The following is a 17084-nucleotide window of genomic DNA, read 5'->3' as shown; positions in this document are numbered from 1 at the left end:
AAGCCTGAAAAAGTCAGTACTGAGTCCACTTTGCCACAGACCTGGCTGGCGGCAGAGACAGATGTACAAGGCTTGAGTGGCTTTCTGTGCCAAGTCATTCCTGCTCCTGAATGTGGCCAGACTACATGGTAATGGGGACTTGAATCAGTCCCAGCTTACACATGCTGCCGCCCCCACCACCCAACAATCCCACCACCTGCTGCATATGCCCTGTCATCTGAGGGAGACCGCAGATGCTGCCAGTGTGCCGCAAGGGGAGCGGCAGAGTGGCAGGCTAGCTCTGGGAAATGTCATCATTTATTGCTTTTCCCAGTCTGTGTCAACCTTAAGCAAGCAGACGTTCCAAGTGACAATAAAGTTATTTTCTCGTTTCCCGGGGTCCTGGACCCAGTAATAACATCTTCCTGAAGGGCAATGGGTCTGTCTTTAACCTTGCCCTCTTTGGCAGGTGCGTATTCTAGAGGCTTCCAGCAGCAACCTGGGGGTTGTGCACTCCCTCTGCGTGAATGGCCGCTTTCCCTTCTGGGAAAGTGACAGGTCCCTGCTCTGGCTCAGCCAGTGTGGGTGTCTTTTCTCTCCACCAGCTCCTCTGGAAACCCACTAAGTTATCTTAATTACCATTCCTCCCCACTCTCTGCCAAGAATTGGGGAGATTTATAATTGGATCAGTCAAATATTTACTGTGGTTTATTTCTTTGCCACTCCAGCTCTCGTAAAAGTTGCATTTTCATGCCATTTGGGGGCATGACTGATGGTTCACAGACACAACCCTCTCGTGGCATGTTAGCTGGGGTTGTTTCTCCAAGGTCAGACAGCATGACAGACAGACAGGCAGGCAGATAGACAGACACAGACAACAAAGACAGAAACAGAGAGAAAGAGAGAGAGAGAGAGAGAGAGAGAGAGAGAGAGAGAGAGAGCGAACAGGCTTTGAGGAAGAGGGACAGTGTTTATTCCAGGGTGTTAGACTGTTCCCCTTCTCCACTTGTTTGCTGGCCTTGTCTCCACAAGCCACCTGTGTCTCTTCTGTTATGACTGGATTACGTGCTTCTAATGCCCTTCAGGGCAACTGCAAACCTATTAGAATGTGTCATGCCATGACCTTTATAGCCAGCTAAGCAGAGCCTGGTCCCTGCGTGTCTCCATTTCCTGAATGGATTTCTACACGTTCCTGGAACAGAGAAATCAGCTAGTCCTAGTCCTGAGCCTGAGTTATCCACCCTCAGTGGAGATGGAGCTCTAGCCAGACTTCTGGAAATGATGTTCTCATAATCTCACCCCTCTGCCAAGTACATTGGCAGATCCCTGTCTGGAGCCACATCCTAGAGAGCAGAGGCACCCTGGACCAGCATGCCTCCCCTACCTCGCAGCTCCTTGCTGGCTCCTGGTTCCTGCCCTGCACTGCAGTCTCTGCCCTTGGCTCCAGAGGCCCACCTTGTGGTTTTGGCCCTTCCCTGAATCGCAGCAGCAATGAGTGATGTCTGTGCTGTGTCCGCCTGTGAGTAGAGAAGCCAGATGTTTCACAGAAGAGGACCAGGTGTGTCAGCTGAGATGCTCCATGGGCAAACCGGGAGAGACACTACAGATAACAGAGTTTCAGTTTCACCAATGGATGACTCTGCCATGCTCTCCTGGGTGAGCCATCCTCTTTTTGCCGGATGAGAAATGAGAACAAGGCTGGAATCTGCTGCCATCTTGGGGAGTACACAGGGAAGGGAAAGAAGAGTGGAGCAGAGAAGTCCTTGGTGCCGTTTCAATTCACCAACAATTATGGATAGAGAGTCCCTGCTACAATTCCAGCATCTTCTCCAGATGCTAATTGTAACACCCAGGTCACAGCTACCGTGGGCACTGCTGTCTTGAGTTGTACACTCAGGAAAAGAGAGAGGGTATGTGAGAGATGCCCAGGGTACCTGATGTCAGCATTAGGATTCTGTGGCTTGTGCTCCATTGTCCTAAATGGTCCTATGTCCAGCTATAGTGACTACAGAACCATAGTGATCTCTGCCACAGAGGCCACCAAGTTACACTGTCAAAGAAGGAAGGAAATGACGCAAGATACGGTACAGAGCCTGCGCACATCATCAGGCTAATGAACTGGGATACACCTCTCAAATCTTGATGACCATGACCGCTGTGAATTTTCAGCTGTCTGGCCCACTGCCCACAGTTACACGCATGTTCTGACTGGTTGTTCCAGGTTGCCTACAGCTCTACTCTTCTCTCCCATTTAAGACAGCACTGTAGAAGAGGGAAGTAAAAATAACCACTCGAGACAAAACTTATTTCATTCCCAGTTTGGTTCCCTCCACAACTTTACATTCCCGCATTCACCAACTTGCTATTTTATTCATTGGATATTTGATAGAGGAGTGGCTTTTAACAAAGATGGCTGATGTCATGGCCGCACAATTCGCACACGTAGAGCTTGCAGTTCCAGGCATGGCGCATATCATCGGCTCAGTTCATTCTTAGAGCGGCATTTTGCTGTGGATGCTATTGTTGCACCTACTACCAAGACAAGAAGACAGAGGCCTGGGCCTTTGATAGCTCACACAAAGTCCCAGCAAGCAAGTGGAGGGCAGAGCTCAGACGCTCACCCAGGTAAGCGACCCCTGGAGTTCTCACACTAAACACTCCAGCAGGCGCTGAGTCCCTGTGCCTGCAGCTTACATCCTTCTTCGTGGACTAATGATGGGCATAAGAAACAAATGTCTCACTTAGGGAGCGATAAGCTAAGAGCTTAGGAAGCGATGAAGCGCATAAAGGGATGCAGAAGTGAGGTATGTGGGCCACCGTATCTTGTCTCACCCTCCCATCGTGCCTTGTATGAAAACCCACAACTGGCAGATTTCCCCTTAAATGAAAACTGCACTCTAAACCTCGACAGGAGGACTCCAAGGAGCCAACCGAAATAAATGTCCTTCCACTACTCTGAAAAATGCCTTCTCCCCTAGTCATTTGATTGGCCAGACAGCAAGACCCGCCACAGACCTGAGCCATTTCTGTGTCCCTCGGCTGGCCAGGCAGTTCTGCACCAGATGACTAATGTCCAAATTAGTCATGAGCAATGACTTCACACGAGTAATCACCTTCCCCAAACTTTTCCTCATGGGGGTGATAACTTGGACCCCAAATGAAGTCTATTCTTCTCACCTCACCACCAAGGAAGTTACAGCCATTGCTCTAGCTGACAGCAGTCTGTAGACACCAGTGTTCACGGTCGGACATTTACGAGGTTGCTAGGGAACAAATGCTTTAGTTACAAAGGTCTCTGGAAGCAGTGTCAGTTTGTCACATCCCTCCAAATCATTTATTTCGGCCCATAAGGACAATGGTGACCAGAGGAATATGGGGCAGAGGAAAGCTCCACACAAATACTTATTTACTGAGATATGGGCCATTTCTTCTTCCCAAGAATAGCCTTCTCACTCCCCAGATGAAAAACTAGAGCCATGTACTGCTTCCCGGGGTCTTTTTGGTCTGCAAGTAGGTGGCCCTCAGTCATTGCGTACCTTTTAAATTCTAATTATCTCCCAGGCACCGTCCTTAGTGTTCACTTGCATCGTCCCTATAACTTTATTCCTGAACTTCGGGGACCACCACCCTTGAGAATAAAAGTAGACTCAACGTCAAACAAAACCAAGTGTGGAGTCTCAATTCAAACCTGGGTTTGTCTAACAGCAGAGCCATTGTGCTAAAGATTCCTGAGTCTTTTGTTTGCGGTGATCTTGTAGCCATCAGGGGGAAATGGACAATTCTTAAGGAGGGAAATGTCACGTTAGGCAATCTCTGGGGCTTCCGGCTATGAACTTGTGAGAGGGGTTATGGTTGATTTCTGCAATACAAGAAACTCTTTTCATGGAGGGGGAAGTGGAGAGTGCTTAATCCTGCAGAGGTGGGTTGGGTTGTTTTGTTTGTTTTGTTTTGTTTTGTTTTGTTTTGTTTTGTTTTTTATCTGCCGAAGCTCTGCACACAGGGTTTTCTCTGGGAGTCAGAGTGCAAGGGGCTGTTCTGTGCAGTGGCTTTGAGTCTGTGAGATGAGTCCATTTCTACTGGGGGTTCATCGATTTTCTTGTCAACGGGAAGAAACATTGGATTCCTCTCTGCCTTCCAGTGCATCTTCCCTGTCCAGCCCATGGGCAACTCCTGGCTTCTCTCCCTTACAACGTCCCTCCGGTGCCTGCGCCTCACTTTCTGGCCTCATCAAACGCTTCACCTCACTCATGGCTGTCTGCAACCTCCACTTTCTAACCAGTTTTCCTCCTTTACTTTCACTCCCTACAGAATCTCTCAGATCCCCACCTCCAAAAACTAATTCCTCAAAACACTGCTTGATCACACCAGCCCCTGCTCAGAGAGTTTTCAGTGGCCCCCAGGCTCGCCTGCCATAAGATAGCACTTGGTACTTAGAGCAAGTCTGTCTTGGGTGACGCTGGATCCTCCCATTCCCTCCGGTAAACCTTAGCTGTCTGACCTGTAGTACACTCATCCCGAGCAACTCAGAGCCTGGTGTCCACTGCTACAGAGCTCAGCACTTAAATGTAGGTTTATTCACGGCCAGGCATTATGAAGGCATGAACATGATAGTAGAAGAGTACTTTGTCCAAACTTTGCTTTGCCACTTAGGACTTTAAACAAAATGCTTGACTTTTTCTGAACCTTCTCTCCTCTTATACCTGTAAGATATGAACACAGCTCTGCCTGTAAAGTGCTTACCCAGCATGGGAAAGACTCTGGGTCCTGGATCCAATAACAAAAACAATACAGGGCTGGGGGTGGGGAATCCTGACTATTAAAGTATTATTTACTGTAGCTGATACTATTGTCGCAACAGAAGTGGCTTATATCATTTTACAAAGGCATAGTAAAAGTACTTCTCCATCAGCTGATGGGCAGGAGGGCAGGTCCAAAACTGGCTTTACACATCGCCCTCTCTCTCTTGCTCCCCAGTATGACTTCATGGAACGCCTGGATGGAAAGGAGAAATGGAGCGTGGTCGAGTCGCCCAGGGAACGCCGGAGCATCCAGACTCTGGTGCAGAACGAGGCTGTGTTTGTGCAGTACTTGGATGTGGGCCTGTGGCACCTGGCCTTCTACAATGACGGCAAGGACAAGGAGATGGTCTCCTTCAACACTGTTGTCTTAGGTAGGTTTGGGATCCCCGAGAGGGATTTGTAAAAGGGTGGGGTGGAAACCTCTCCGTGAAAGATTGAGCAAACCTGACAACGCCTACTGTAGCTTACCTGGTCTCTGCCATTCCACCCTCTTGGCTCTGACTGGACTAGAATCCCATATAAACCTGCACGAATCACTACTGGGCCTGAGAATGCTCACAGGTGTCTGACTCAGAGAGCTGGGGCCAAGGACTGTTCGTCCAAACTGAGTATAATGGTTGCTTTTCTGTTGCTGTTACAAAACATCATGACAAAAGCAACTTATAGAAAGAAGGGTTTTCTTGGGGCTTACGGTTCCACCGGGATGAGTCCTTCACCATGACAACAGGGAAGTGTGGCATCAGGCAAGCATGGCAACCGGAACCGGAAGCTGAAAGCTGAGGGCTCGTGTCTGCAATAGCAACAGGAAGCAGAAAGAGTGAACTCCAAGTGGCACAAGGCTCGAACACCTCAAAGCCCATCCTCAGTGATGTATTTCCTCAGTGAGACCACAGCTCCTAAGCCTCCCCCCATAGCCACCAACTAGGGACCAAGTATTCAGATGCCTGGATGATGGGAGCATCTCATTGAAATCGCCACATTGAGCACACTGCTGGGCTTTCCATCTCATAAAACAGAGGCAACCCCAGTATCACCTCCCAGGCTCCTATTAGGAATAAAGAAGGCTTTTTTATTTCTAAGTGTATAGCAGAGCCAAGAAACACTGGCCATTCGTATCAGCTCCAACCTCGTAAAAATTGAGAATATGTCAAAAAAAAAAAAGGTTTTTTTCTCTTAACTTAAAAATTCATCAGGGAGAAGACACCGATGGTTTTAAATGTCATATATTTATTCCCAAGTAGGCAAACCTCAAAATGCTCTAATTCAACACTTGTCATTTTGGGATGCATTTTAGGCCTCCTTTTCATTAGATATAAAGACAAAAGCTAAGGTTTAATCCAAAATTGCCTCTGCAGCTCAAGGATAAAACCCCAAAAGGCTGATTACTTGTAAAGAATCATGTTTTCTAGAAAGCCCTCAGAATTTTAATATTGCAAGGAGCCACAGTCACCATCTGGGAGGTTCTGAGTCTTTATCTCCCATCGATGATAACCGATCTCCACTGAAGCTCTGGGAGCCAGTGGGTGGCTAAGCCATTCCACCGAGGAATGAGCTGAGCTGTGGGGAGCTAACTGAGGCCTGGGGGTTCCAAGATATGGGGATGGCCTTACTTTCTGGGCCTCACGCATCTCTCCACAGCATCATATTACCCCAGCCACTTTTAACTGTGGATTCAGGATTTACTGTAGAGGTCTGGAGTTAGTAAATTCATGAAAAAAAAGGAGGGGGCGGCTCGGAGAGCAGGGTTATGTTCCAGATTCTCTTTCCCACACTGTAGCTGAGTGAGTTGCCTGGACCTCAACCTCCTACTGGGGTAAATGAGGAATCACATTCCAAAGACTATGTGAGGATCACCATGAATGAGCCCCCTCTGACCTGCAGCCAGTAGTCCTGAGCGGGAGAGCTTGGGACTTTACAAAGGCACCTTGAAACACTGTTTATGTATACAGTAATACTACATTGTAGAATTTCTCTTTGGGCCCCTGCAGGGCTTTTTACAGGGGGTTTCTTGTTCTTGGAAGCTCCATGTGATCCAACCTGAAAATCAGGCTACAATTCTTTGTCACTGACCACAACTTCAGAATTGTATTAAAAATAAAAAATAATTTAAAAAAAAAAGAGTCACAAAGTTTGGATAGTGACCATAGGTTGTAAGGTTGATCCTTATTCCTTTGCTAAGGGAAGATGGGCCCTCCCAAGGCTAACCAAATGTTCAAGAGAAGGAATTGGCACACTGTAGCCCAGGGGTCGAATCTGGCCCACTGCCTGTTTTTATAAATAAAGTTTTATTGGCACAAGGCCACATTCATCTGTTTGCATGTTGTGTGTGGCAGCTTTCCCACTGTTACAGCAGAGCTGAGTGTTGCAACAGGGACCATATGGCCCACAGAGCCTAAATAGTTACTATCTGTCCCTTCACAGGGAAAGTTTGCCAACCTATGCTCCAAAGCCATGTCATAACTTCGTCTACTGAAAGTCATAGAGGAAGCTCCCAGCAGATGGGAAATCTCTAGGGTGATGTTAGGTCCCAACAAGGGAGAGACGCAGCACCGCAGAGACTAACTCCCCAGTGGAAGGAACAAGACACAGATCTAGGACTAGCGTGAGAACTGGATGAGACCCGACTCCCTGTTCACCAGCTGGTGTTTCAGTTCTGATGGTACCTGACAGAGCAGGCAGTGCACAGCAGCTGGCTTGGTTGGGAGGCTCAGAGAGATGGTCACTACCATAGTAACACAAAGTGCTGGAAGAAACAGTGGGCATGAGGGCAATCCCAGGAATTCAAAGAGTGTTTTTTGTTATTGTTGTTGAACAAGGAGGAGTGTTCTAGAAACTCACCCAACACAAAGACAAGCCATAGTGGTAGGGAAAACCATAGTCTCTGTGTCCTTTGGAGGTGGAGGATGCCAAGGCTAAAAAGGATGGGAAAGAACCCACCCAAGGTCACATGACCAAAGATGTGAAGTCAGAACATAGACTTCACACAAATGTGATTTTTTTTTTTTTTTTGGTTTTGAGACAGGGTTTCTCTGTGTAGCTCTGGCTGTCCTGGGACTCACTCTGTAGTCCAGGCTGGCCTCAAACTCAGAAATCCACCTGCCTCTGCCTCCCAAGTGCTGGGATTAAGGTGTGCGCCACCACTGCAGCTGTGATATCTTAATCGTGGATTTCTTTGGGTAGTAGCCAAATGTATCTCGTTCCCCTGAACCAGCAGCTTTCTGGGAGCCTGGTTACCTTATAATAGCATCTGCCCCCATTTCCTGTGGACAGGTAGTGTGAAGATTACCCCCACCCCCAGCCATTACCCTCCCTGCCTGTCAAAGCTGGAAATAGCAATTCTCCCCAGAGGATCCCTCTCATCAACACTGTATAGCTCAGAGAGAGAGTCAACAGTGATCAGCCTAATAGTCGGGCAGACACCTTGATGGAGCAATGATAGCAATTGCCCTGAAATGTGGGAAAAGAACAGTGTTTCATTTGGTCCGGAAGTTCTTTCCCACACACCTATCATCAGAACACCCTCCACGGAGAGCAGCCAGGAGGACGAAAACCCCCGCAATCGGAAATGGAAGGGGAGTGTTAGATGGGTGTCAGGCAATCTCACTAAATATACCCATGACTCAGGACTCTGCTGTTACCTCTTGCTTTGCAGGAATGAGCGTCCCCCTGGGAACCACAGAGGGGTGTTCTACTAGCTCGGTGTGAACCCACTGAGTACCCCAGTTCCAGGAGCTGGGGAAAAGGTCGGTGGTAGAGTACCTGCCTAGCTCATGCAAGGGCCTGGCTTCAAATCTCACTGCTGCAAACAACAATAAAAATCCTCTTTGTATTCCAGGGCATGCTCTCATCTCTACTGTTTCTCCCATAGGAAAGCTTAAACCAGGTTCATTCAAAGATACTAATCATGCGTAATTGGGAAGGGGACTAAAAAGGGCAGTCCTTCTATAGTGCAGCATCTCGGTGTGGGGTTCCCCCTCAAAAACAGTAAGAAATGCTTTGTATATAAGACTTCAGGAAACGTAATGGAAATGTTTGGTAAGCTTTCATTGCAGTTTTTGCTCGCTCAAGATTCTCTAGCTTCTTAAGCATGTGTGCATGCACACATTATCACACTTCTGTGGTTTCTCATCAAATGCCTACTATGTGCCAGACACCGTGCCTACTATGTGCCAGACACCGAAAATCTCCAGATCCATGAGCATCTGGCCTCGTTCTGAAATCAGAACCGAAGTGCTTGAAGAAAAATTAAAGACAGACCACCACAAGGCAGTGAGAGAAGTAACAGAATGAAAGAGGGATACACAAAGCTCACACTGACCAAAGGGAGGGAAGAAGCCACCTGGATACCAAATGACGTCTAAGCTGAGACATAAGGATAAATGTCCCCAGCTGGGGTCTTGAGACAAGTGGAGAGCAGGCAGAGACCTCTGTCCCCTTATACAGAACCTTGGTGACAAGGAGCTTCCTAGCCCCTTGATGTTTTAGACCTGAAGATATAAAGTTGAGAATTAGGAACACTGGCCCTAGAATGACCCAGTTCTACAAAAACACCCAGCCACCCATGTTTGATCAGTGAGAAGTAGTCCCTACCTCATAGTGGGAACAACTTCCAAAACTACAAGCTAAGTACTGGCCTTCCTCTGTTTAAAATGTTCACATATTCCCAGCTGCCCCCAAATAAGATCTGACTTCTCTGATGGACTATAGGGTCCCAGATAATCTGTCCCCGCCTCCTCCTAGATTTTCCCAAACTCACATCACTCTGCTTTTGGATCACCATCTTCAGTCATGCTTCAGTGCACTTCTGTCCCACCTCAGAGCCTTTGCATAAGCTGTTCCACCTACCCAGAATTCTCTTCCACCAGCTCCTCATCAGCCCATTACAGTTCATCCTTCTTTGGTACCATATGAAAAAGGGGAGGCCTGCTTTACCCACCCCTTTTAAGGGGCTTCCTTCTGTCACCTGCTGAGTATCCTACTCTCTGCAAAGAACTTACTATAATTTCTACTTACTAGTTTGATGGGGGAGGCAGGGTTTCTTCTATTCTGTGACAGTGGCAAGTACTATGAGGGTAGAGAGTGTATTACCCTATAAAGGCCCTTCAGTTCCTTGCATGGAATAAGTGCTCAGTTAATACATGGTGCTCTATGTTGAGACTGACAGGTCTGAGATCTTACCCTAAGTACAAGCTAACATAGTAGTCTGTCACTGCTTCCTGAGTGTCCTCAAAAGATATCAGGCTGCAGGGTGGGTTTGTGAGATGTCTCAGCCAGTAAAGCACTTGCCATGCAAGCGTGAGGACATGAGTTCAATTCTTAACAGCCAGGTAAAACTCCAATATGACAGTGTGCACATAGAGTCTAAGTGCTAAGGAAACAGTCGAGAGGATTCCTGCAGCTTGCTGCCTAGCTGTTCTAGCAAGGTCAGCGAGCTCACAATTCAGTGAGAGAAAACTGTAAGATGAAAAGCAAGAGAGAAAGACACCCAACACAGACCTGCAGCCACCACATGCATGTTTGCACCACATCCACACATGTTCACAGACTCCAGGATGACAGACAGTGGATTTCTATAGCAATGCAGATTTCAAATCCAAGTGTCCACAGGGTACCAGGAGAGGACCTGGTGATCTTACATGAACAGGGGATTGCCTTGCATGAAAGAAGCCCTGTGCTTGCTGAGGCTGGATCTTAGCATGGGTCGTAACCCCGCATATCCAGAGAAAGACAGTCGTCTCTATTAATCCTGGGGATCCTGTCCTTTACTCTCAAGAAATATTTCCTTTGTCTGCCTAGGTCATATATAGCCTTGAAAAGATGTGCTGGAATATTATAGAATACCCCGACTGTATAGGCCTCTGTTCCCAAGACATATAGAACCAGGAGCAAACCCAGACAGAACAGTCCTGCAACCCTACATGAAATTTCTGACTTTTTGTATCTGCGGAAGCACACAATGTCCTTTAAATAATCATGAGCTCATAACACACATAGGTACCTTTGCATGCATCCCGGCCCTTTAAAGAGCCCACCCGAAGGAGCTGTAGCTGGGCTGTGAACAGCCAGACATCAAGAAAAACCAGCCCCATAGTCTTTTATGTGGTTTTGGGAAAGAAAAAGAAAGCAAATCCGCTTATTGAGTTTCCCCGGAGACCCAGAAACCAAGAACAGCTTGGTTCCAGAAGAACGAGGCTAAGAAGAGATGTGCCATAGAAAGATGGCCGCAGTGCACCATGTGAGTGCTCGATACACGGAAGGGATGTGTGAGGAGTGAGGAGATCAGCTGCAGAACACACTTCCTGACATCGCTCATGTGACTCCTAAATGGTACCCATCACCAACTCACTGCCCTCCGTTCCTGGGTTGGATCGTATCTTATGTCAACCCTACCGGCTTGTACATTTTCCCTTTATCATCTTAGACATTTAGAATCTGTAAATGAGTTTTGTTTTATTTTGAAAGAACACACTCATTTCTGTGTCCGTCTGAATCAGTATGAAAAGGTTCCCAAAATGATCCCTTGAGAGATGTAATGAGAGCGTGAGGAGAAGGTAGACCACGAGGAAGATGCTTTTGTACAGGGCAGAACAAGCACGGACTTAGAGATGTTCATGGAAAAATAAGGACCAAAAAATTAAGTTTAAAAGACCACTGTGAGGAAGGGCTGTATAGAAGGCTTAGAAGTCAAGAACCCTGGCTATTCTTCTAACGGCCCTGGGCTCAATGCCCCGTACCCACATGGGAACTCACAAACATCTACTACCCCAGTCTCTCAGGCAAGTCAGTCCAGGGATTGACTCCTTCTTCTGGCTTCCAACAACACTGCACACCCATGATACACAGACATGCATGCAGACCAAACACCCATATGCAGAAAAGGTTGTAAAACTCAAAAACCTGCTTCTTGCAGACCCCTGAAACATGCATAGGTAAATGTCAGACTTATATGTAGCCACATATCACTCATGATAGAGACACTCAAGAAGTGTTTCATTTCTCCCTGCCGTATACATCCTGAAGCCCTCATACAAGCAGAGAAGACTGAGGGAGCACTGGACCACACGCCCACGCCCCCATATATGTTGTCCAGCACATTTCATACAGCATATAACTGCGTCTGGACTTTTCTTATATTTTAATTCTTAAGGGCAGAGCACTGTTTTGCATTACAAGCCTGAGATAGGAACATCTGCCTGACCCTCTATACCTTAGGCTAGACTCTTAGATCCTATATTTCAAGCCACAGCTTGAGTCGGCAGAATGCCTTCAGGATGAAGGAGTGGCAGATAGAGATAGCCTAGTGCCCCAAAACTAATATCCAGATGTGGAGACTTCCAAAGTATTTAAATCCAAATGGCAGTTTCTTCTAAAGAACAAACAAAAAAACAAATAAACCAAAGAGAAGCAAAGGGGAGCTGAAGAGATGGCTCGGGAGTTAACAGCACTTGTTGCTCTTGCAGAAGACCTGTGTTTGGTTTCCAGCATCCACATGACAGCTCACAGCTGCCTGTAACTCCAGTCCCAGAGAATCCAACACCCTCTCCTAGCTTTCCTGGGTACTCATGTATACAGTACACTGCCGTGTACGCAGGCAAAACACTCATGCACACAGCATATAAATAAATCTTAATAAAATAAAAAGAATTCAAACTCTGACTTAGCCTCCCTGCAGCCCAGTGTGGGTAGCGTGGGCAGAGTAGCGGTTCCTCCCACTCGGTACTCACCTTGCCCTTGACCCCACCTTCCCTGTTCTCTTACTTCTCTCATTCCTGGCCTCACCACCCCCTCTTGGGTCTATACAAATAGCAGGTGACTGATTACTAAATGACTGCACGAGAGCAGAGGAGAAGGTCATTGCTTGGTCTCTCTCTTTCAGATTCAGTGCAGGACTGTCCACGGAACTGTCACGGGAACGGCGAATGCGTGTCTGGACTGTGTCACTGTTTCCCAGGATTCCTAGGTGCAGACTGTGCTAAAGGTAGGTGTCACCACTTCCCTGCGGGGGGTGGTGGGGGGAGAGAAGAAGTACCCTGGTGGCCCTCCCAATAACATATGCAAAGGCTCCCCGTTTGGCACGGAGTTTGGCACGGAGTGGGTTTTGATGTATAACCAGCGGCCAGTGGACTTATAGGAGTGAGGCAGTCAGGCTTGGCACTGAGGTGTGCTGAGAAGAAAGATTTGCTAAAAATGAGATGGTCGGATTTCCTGTAAAAGCAGAAGTGAATTACCATCACTCCTTTCTTATAATCATTAGCTTCTATGTAATGGAAGATTAAGCATCTCAGGGTTAGTAAATTTCATTCATTCTGGCCAGCTACACTCTTAATCTAGGAAGTGCTATTTATCTTCATGGAATTGGTTTTAAATTGTATTATTAATTTATCTAGGCTGCTTTGCAAAGAATGGCTGGGGCCTTGGGATTCTTGGGGGAAAGGTAATTTAAGAAAGAAAATGAGTCTCTAAAGAACAGGGAATTTAGGGGCTGCACACCTGGCTTGTAAGAGACCTTCAGTGTGACCTTGATGGCGGCTCTCAGCATCAAGTATAATTGGGGCCACAAATACACACACAGATGACCCAAAGTACACAAGTATTTTCACAAAGTGTTGCATTTACCTTTTCTGTTTCCTTTGTCCAATCTACAAGGCCCCGCCTACAACACGGGGTGCCCACGCACCAACAGGAAGTGTGAGAAACAGTATCTCAGGGCATGAAGAGCCATCTCTCAGCTTTGGTTTTCCATTCTCAACTCTGTGCTTACACATCTCTGTCCCTTTGTGACCTTGTGCAAGTCAGTCAGAACCTCTGAACTCTGCTTTCCTCATCGAGAAAAGGGAGCACGGCATCTTACGTTCAGTCTGAGTACTGACGTGGTACTAAGTATTAAGTACTAACACAGTAGTAAGTAGTACTAGAACCAAGGGGCCTCAGTAGAGTACATTGTAAGGTTCAAACGGGATTGGGTTTTGTTGCCTTATTCATATTTTAGTTTATTCATATATTTAAATCATCTTTTCATCACCTTTATTTGTATTTCCCTGAAAGTTACCTGCCTTGACACTAACACTCAGTAAAGCTGCTACATGCTAAGTAATGCCGTCCCTTTGTCCATCCCTCAAAACTCTTGATCCAAAATAAAATAGCATCTCGGTACTCTCCATAGCTTAAAGATTTGAGATTTGATAAGTACTCTGTGCTAAGTGAATAAAGCTTTCATATACTTGAAGCCCTGGCATTGGTGGCCATCCGTGTGACATTCATTTCTAAGACTCCACCTCCGTCCCACAACACACAGATATGGAAAGATAAGAACCATGAGGCCTGGGAGCAGTTTTCTTAGCTGTGTTTCAGGACAGCACATTCATGTTCCAAGACACAGGGACACAAGCCCAAGGAGAGTGACTGTCGGCTCCATCCAGTGCTGGCTCTAAGGGGCCCGGTGGGGGATGGAGGTTGACCCTGCCTTGCTATGTCGAGTGCTTTTCCCAGTGAAGGCTTGAAGAAAGGCAGACCTCAATATCATCTGAATGGCTTTTCTTGTGTAATCTAATTTTCCTGGGAGTGAAGGCATTAATGAGAGGAAGGACTGAGTCGCCCTTTTATACGTGGCTGCAAATGGGCTGGGCACTCAGCCGCGCGGGCTGTGAGCTGTAAATGTGTATTAACACTGACACACATCAATGTATTATTAATCCTAAAAACCATGTGTGCTCTGACTGCACATCCAGTTACTGGCCTTTCAGACCCAAGTACCCAGCCATTTAAGGACTCTCCACTCTGAATCCATTTGCAGACACGTGTCCATTCTGCATTATGGATCTGTAATGGAGTGTGCATTTAGCTGTTTAAAAGGACTCCTGGTGTGTGCTTTGCATCCGCCACCTGTGCTGTGGCTGGGTACACCCCCCAACCCCAAGTGTGCATTAGCCATAGTATATAATTGATCCTTGTGAAACAATTATTGAGTGGCTGGTAAGAGGAGTTATTCCTTCCTACCTGATGTCTGTTCCTGCAATCGGCTTTTGAACTTGTATGCATATTTTAATTTGACTGTTTATGTATATGATGGGTAAAATTGAGGCACTTAAAGAATGAAATTGCCCTGCACTGTATCCCTCATTTATTGTAGGCAGACTTGGTTTAAGAGCATGGGAAGCAAGGCCTTGCCCGCTGCCCTGAAGGTATTACTCCCTCTGTGTTTCTGAAGTGGCCACTGGTCAAGTTACTTTGCAATGACCATGTATTCTCCCTTCTGATTCTAAGCCCTTGTCTCCCAAACTTTGATCTTCAATGTACCTATCCATTGCTTTTTGCCATCAGTATTTTTAATAACTTATTTTTAAATCAATTCACTACATATATAGAGATATTTTTATTTTTTAAAGAGCAATGCCAAAAGCAAACATTGAGAAAAGACTAGCATTGGTTGCCATGAATATGAAATGTGAATGCCCCTTTAAAAATAACCAGAGACTTGTGGGGTAGTAGTAGTTCACACCTTAAATTCCAGCACTTGGAAGGCAGAGGCAGGTAGATCCCTGAGTTCAAGGCCAACCTGGTATACAGATCAAGTTCCAGGATAGCCAGGAGAACATAGAGAAACCCTGTCTCAAAAAATAAGTGTGTGTGTGTGTGTGTGTGTGTGTGTGTGTGTGATATAATATTGCATGTATTTTAAATACAAATAACTATAGACTCATCTTTCCTACCGCAATGAATATCTAAACCATCTTCTAATCATTTATGACTTAGTAAGAATCCAGCAGTGAGGTCTGGGGCTTGTACCATAGAGCATTCTCATGAGATGCATCGTCAATCCCTAGTACTGCAAAACATATCAAAACAGAAAACAAGAATCCGGCAGTAGACCTGAATGTCCATGAAAGCCTAGATTCCTAGGGAAATCCAAGTTTAAGCACCTTGCCCCTTAGGCTCTGGCTCCTGAGACTGACAGAACACCCCAGGTATGCCTGTGTGAGAATAGATTCACAGGCAGGCTTCAGCTGCCAGGACAGCTTCCAGCAGGGGAGGTCTAATCCCAGCACCTGGTGCTCATCTGATGCTGAAGTCTGTGCTCCCACTACCCTCAAATTCTAAGTATGTAGGGAATACTGTGCAAACATGCAAACTATTAAATGCATACTATCTCATTTGTCCACATATCAACAATGTGACCTGAGTAATATTTTAACTAATGCCATGCCAAATTTGTTGTTTTACATTAAAGTCACCTCAGGAGCTGGCAAAGATGGCACAGTGGGTAAGAGGTGTTTGACAATGAAACAGACAACCTGAGTTCAGCCCGAGAGACGGACATGGTAAAATAAGAGGACTGAGTCCTAAAACTTATCTCCAGATCTCTCTACATGTATGCGCGCATGCACGTGCGTGCGCACGCGCACACACACACACAAACATAAATAAAATTTAAAATTTTTTATGTAACTTTGGATATGAAGACAAGTTACAAAATAGGAGGATTTCTATAGAGTCCCCCCAAGTCTCTTATAAGATCAACATTTTAAATTTAAACGTAAAAGCCATGCCATAGTTTTAACTAATTTATACACTCTCCCCCCCACATACTTTTGCCTTTCAGATCTGGCTCAGAATCGCATGCTTTGTTTCATTATCATGACTCCTGAGTCCAGTGGTTCTCCACCTGCAGGTCTTGCCTCTTCGGGGGTCACAAATCAGATACCTTGCATAGCAGATATTTATATTAGGATTCATAACAGTAGCAAAATGACAGTTAAGAAGTAGCAATGAAATAATTTCATGGTTGGGGGTCACTACAACGTGAGGAACTGTATTAAAGAGTCATAGCAGGGCTGGAGAGATGGCTCAGCAGTTAAGAGAACTAGGTGTTCTTCCAGAGGTCCTGAGTTCGATTTCCAGCAACCACATCTATAATGGGATCTGATGTCCCCTTCTAGCAAGCAGTTGTACATGCAGATAGAACACTCATACATTAAATAAATAAATACATCCTTTTAAAAAAAAAGCTAGCTGAAGGCATATTTAAAAAAAACAAAGTCATAGCATTAGGAAGGTAAAGAACCACTGCCTTTGGTCCCTCCATGATATCCCATAATAGTTCTTTACTCTTCTTGTATTTCATGGCCTTGACCCTTCTTGATGGCATTGCTTGCTTGGGCAATTTGTATATATCTTTCAGTTTGGCCCTGCCTGGTATATTTTGTGATTAGATTGACGTTATGCATTTTTTTAAGATTTATTTATTTATTATATGGAAGTACATTGTAGCTGTCTTCAGACACTCCAGAAGAGGGAGTCAGATCTCGT

The 17084-nt window shown here is 46.0% G+C and overlaps 1 protein-coding gene and 1 long non-coding RNA gene across 26 annotated transcripts in view; one reads left to right on the top strand and one right to left on the bottom strand.

Annotated features, from left to right (window-relative positions):
* Tenm2 (teneurin transmembrane protein 2) overlaps positions 1–17084 on the top strand; it is a 1230398-nt gene that overhangs the window by 1060579 nt on the left and 152735 nt on the right. For all 22 annotated transcript variants that reach the window (XM_030245994.1, XM_006533290.3, XM_006533295.4 and 19 more), the window contains 2 exons: positions 4954–5149; positions 12655–12756. In XM_030245994.1, coding sequence (XP_030101854.1) covers positions 4954–5149; positions 12655–12756 — 298 coding nt within the window. The remainder of the gene's footprint in view (positions 1–4953; positions 5150–12654; positions 12757–17084) is intronic.
* Gm46251 lies at positions 2315–12377 on the bottom strand. Of its 4 annotated transcripts, XR_003949662.1 has the most exons (4): positions 5470–12377; positions 3516–3607; positions 3157–3242; positions 2315–2511 (listed from the first exon to the last, which is right to left on the bottom strand). It is a non-coding gene; the product is annotated as a predicted gene, 46251 (long non-coding RNA). The 4 variants fall into 4 exon arrangements; XR_001780090.2 differs by lacking the exon at positions 3516–3607; XR_001780089.2 differs by lacking the exons at positions 3516–3607; positions 5470–12377 and adding an exon at positions 4720–4955.

This window comes from Mus musculus, chromosome 11 (genome assembly GCF_000001635.26).
Source record: "Mus musculus strain C57BL/6J chromosome 11, GRCm38.p6 C57BL/6J".
Lineage (NCBI taxonomy): Eukaryota > Metazoa > Chordata > Mammalia > Rodentia > Muridae > Mus > Mus musculus.
The sequence above is the reverse complement of the archived record's forward strand: the minus strand, read 5'-3'. Positions and strand labels throughout refer to the sequence as shown.